Source organism: Neltuma alba, unplaced genomic scaffold, assembly GCF_004799145.2.
Source record: "Neltuma alba isolate B1F8T4 unplaced genomic scaffold, ASM479914v2 tig00011737_pilon, whole genome shotgun sequence".
In the NCBI taxonomy this organism is placed as follows: domain Eukaryota; kingdom Viridiplantae; phylum Streptophyta; class Magnoliopsida; order Fabales; family Fabaceae; genus Neltuma; species Neltuma alba.
The window spans coordinates 359,186-362,270 of record NW_021636365.1 but is presented as its reverse complement, the minus strand read 5'-3'; the positions used below and the strand labels follow the sequence as shown (position 1 = coordinate 362,270).

Here is a 3,085-nt window from a genome sequence, read left to right as displayed (position 1 = left end):
GGTCAGACCGGGGTCAAACCGGTCATATTAAAATAATATAATTTAATTGGCAATGACAAAATAAAAATAACATTCATCAATAATAACCATTCAACAAAATACAAAAAACAACCAAAGTGATTTAAACATTTAATTGTACTAAACTAACATTAACAAATATATATCTTCATCATTACAGAAAATCAAAATCATCATTAAATTCATTGGCAGGGTCAGGAATTGAGACATCAATAGTTGGAAGAGGAAAATTAGAAGGAGTAGCAACATCATCTTGCAGAGGTGGAGGTTCAACAATATTCATATCATCATCACCACCTAAATAAGACAATAATAAAGTGTCAATTAAATGTATGTAAATCAATATTAAAATAAAAATATTTATAAAGTTCTAAGAGACTAAGACAATAATACCTTCATTATCCCTCCCAGGAGTTGTCAAATTTGAAATGTCTTCATTGTTGACAACACTTTCAAATGTTGCCACATCTCCATCATCAAACTCTGGAACAGGATCTTCTTCAGTCACCCAAAAGTCCACCAAATCAATGTTTTCAAAGTCAATAGGATCATAGCTTGCCTTCTGCTTCTTCAATGTACTCCTGACAAATAAAATTTTAATTAGATGTAAATCCATATCAAAATAAAAATGTTCATAACTTATAAAATTACCTATACTTTAATCGCAAGTTATAGTTTGTGAAAACTAAATCATTTAGCCTTTTGTGCTCCAGTCTATTTCTTCTTTTTGTATGAATGCGTTCAAATAAACTCCAATTCCTTTCACAGCCAGAAGAAGAAGAAGTTTGACTAAGAATGCGCATTGCAACACGTTGCAATTCTGGCACTGAACATCCATAATATGTCCACCATTCATCTAAATCATGAAAATATGAAATATAAAATTAGTAAATGACCATAAATATACTATTAGCTATTAAATAAAACACTTACAAGGGTCAAGTTTCTGTGCTGCTTTTTGACATGATGGTCTACTGAAAGATTCTTTGGCTTCACGATAAGTAGTTGCTTGTTTCATTACCAAGAAGCCATCAACCTCTTCGTTTGAGTAAGACTCCACCACATCAATTAAAGCCATCATTAACTTTGACTTGATAGAGCAGTCTGGAGCATATGTGATTGCAGGATTCAGCAAATATGATGCTGCATGAAGATTGGTCTTTAAATGCTTGTCCCATCGAGTTTGAATGATTGTTGTGTAGGGCTTATACAGCTCCTTGTTCTTCTTAAACATCTCCTTAATTGCCATTTTCGCCCTTCGCATGCCTTCATAAACATAAGGCAATGAAGGCTTCTCATCTGAATCAACAATTCTCAACAATTTTATGAGAGGAGATACAATTTTCACAACTTGATAACAATCATTCCAAAACCAATTGTCCAATATGATTGCACTAAAATTTTTTCCTGCTTCAGTCCTTGATAATTTGTGGTCCATAAAGTGTTTATCAACAACTAAAGCTTGCAAGTCATTCTTGTGCATATATATGCTGTGCAATGTAATAAATGTGGTAGCAAACCTCGTGGCACCAGGACGCACAATTTCTTTCCAAGTTGGTCTTCTCCTCAACCACGATAAGAAAACCATATGATTATATGCAAATACAGTTATCTTTGATGCCTTTGATGCGAGGTCTGACACATGAGGCATGCTTGAAAAGTCTTTCAATACAAGATTCAAACAATGTGCAGCACAAGGTGACCAATAAATACTTTTATACTTCTCTTTAATCAATCTACCACATGCTACATAGTTAGCTGCATTGTCAGTCACCACATGAACAATATTTTTAGGACCAATCCACTCAATGACTTCACAAAATAGTGTGAATAGAGTTTTGGCATCTTTAACTAGATCTGATGCATCAACAGACTTCACAAATACCATACCATGTGTAGAATACACTAAGAAGTTTATCAAGGTACGCTGTCTAACATCAGTCCATCCATCAGCCATGAGTGTGCAACCATTGTTTTTCCATTTAGCACGATGGCTATCAATGAGTAACTGACATTCTTTTCTCCAGTCACTCAACAAGTTAGTTTTAAAATCATAAGCACTAGGAGCTTTAAACCCAGGCCCTATTGAAGCAATGCCATCCACAGCCTTTTGAAATAAAGGACAATCAAACGCCTTAAACGGAATGCAGTTTACAATAGCCCATTCAGCAATCAACATTTTCACATTATGCTTTGCTTCTTTAGTTGCTAATGCACTCTTAATGCCAGGTTGGGAATCAGGAGTTGTCCTAGGAGCAAAAAAATTGTCTATGCTCCCAGAAGCTTTCCTCTTCCTCACACTACTTGTGACATTTGGTGATTCAACATGAGTTTCTTCGACTTCCTCTTCTATGTTTTCAATAGTTTTCTTCTTTGACCCTTCTTTTAAAGACTCTGCCATTCTATAACGTACATCATGTGGAACTTTTTTACAAGCAGCTATTTGACCAACAGTGCCAGCAAGATGTTGCTTCATCCTATTTATCCCACCTCCTCTATAACTATTAGTACAAAAAAGACACGTATATATATTTTGTGTTCCTTCTTTTTTGTACGCAATATGTGCCCATGCTGGATCAGTTTTGGCACGTAATGAGGATGTGGGTGTGGAGGTTTCGGTAGGAGGATTTGAAGATCCAGTATTAGGAGTCATGTTGTCATTTCCAGAACTTTGGTTATTTGAAATATCCATCACTGCTACTCAAAAAACAAATCAAAAGCTTAACACAACATTAATCATTAAACAATCAAGTTATTTAGTTTCAGATTTCATATTGAACAAAGTGGGGAACCGTCCATAATTTTACAACCGTCCATAGTTTCAGATTTCACTACTTCATTATATACAATGAAATGACCACAATTTTAAATCAAACACGTTCACAATTTTGAAACCAAACAAGTAATTCTAAACTAGAGCATCAAATTATTTCAGAGTACCATTAATTTTCAGAATATCCGTTTCTCACGCATCAATTTTGGAATCCATTGATGAGTTCAGAGTCTTACTTTTCACACAATTGAAAATGAACTTCAGACAATTAATTCGGAAGCAGAATTCAGACAA

The 3,085-nt window shown here is 34.6% G+C and overlaps 1 protein-coding gene across 1 annotated transcript; it reads right to left on the bottom strand.

Annotated features, from left to right (window-relative positions):
• Window positions 1-665: 665 nt before the first annotated feature.
• LOC114717475 (uncharacterized) lies at window positions 666-2,710 on the bottom strand. The gene is made up of 2 exons (XM_028902613.1): window positions 952-2,710; window positions 666-844 (listed from the first exon to the last, which is right to left on the bottom strand). Exons 1-2 carry the CDS (start codon window positions 2,708-2,710, stop codon window positions 666-668), a joined length of 1,938 nt encoding a protein of 645 aa, XP_028758446.1.
• Between the last annotated feature and the right edge of the window lie 375 nt (window positions 2,711-3,085).

What these genes read in the sequence shown, in the direction of transcription:
- LOC114717475 (XM_028902613.1), bottom strand. Translation starts at nt 2,710, where the DNA reads ATGGATATTTCAAATAACCAAAGTTCTGGAAATGACAACATGACTCCT. An exon ending in AGCACAGAAACTTGACCCTT is followed by an intron (nt 845 to 951) that starts GTAAGTGTTTTA and finishes ATGGATGTTCAG; the next exon opens with TGCCAGAATTGCAACGTGTT.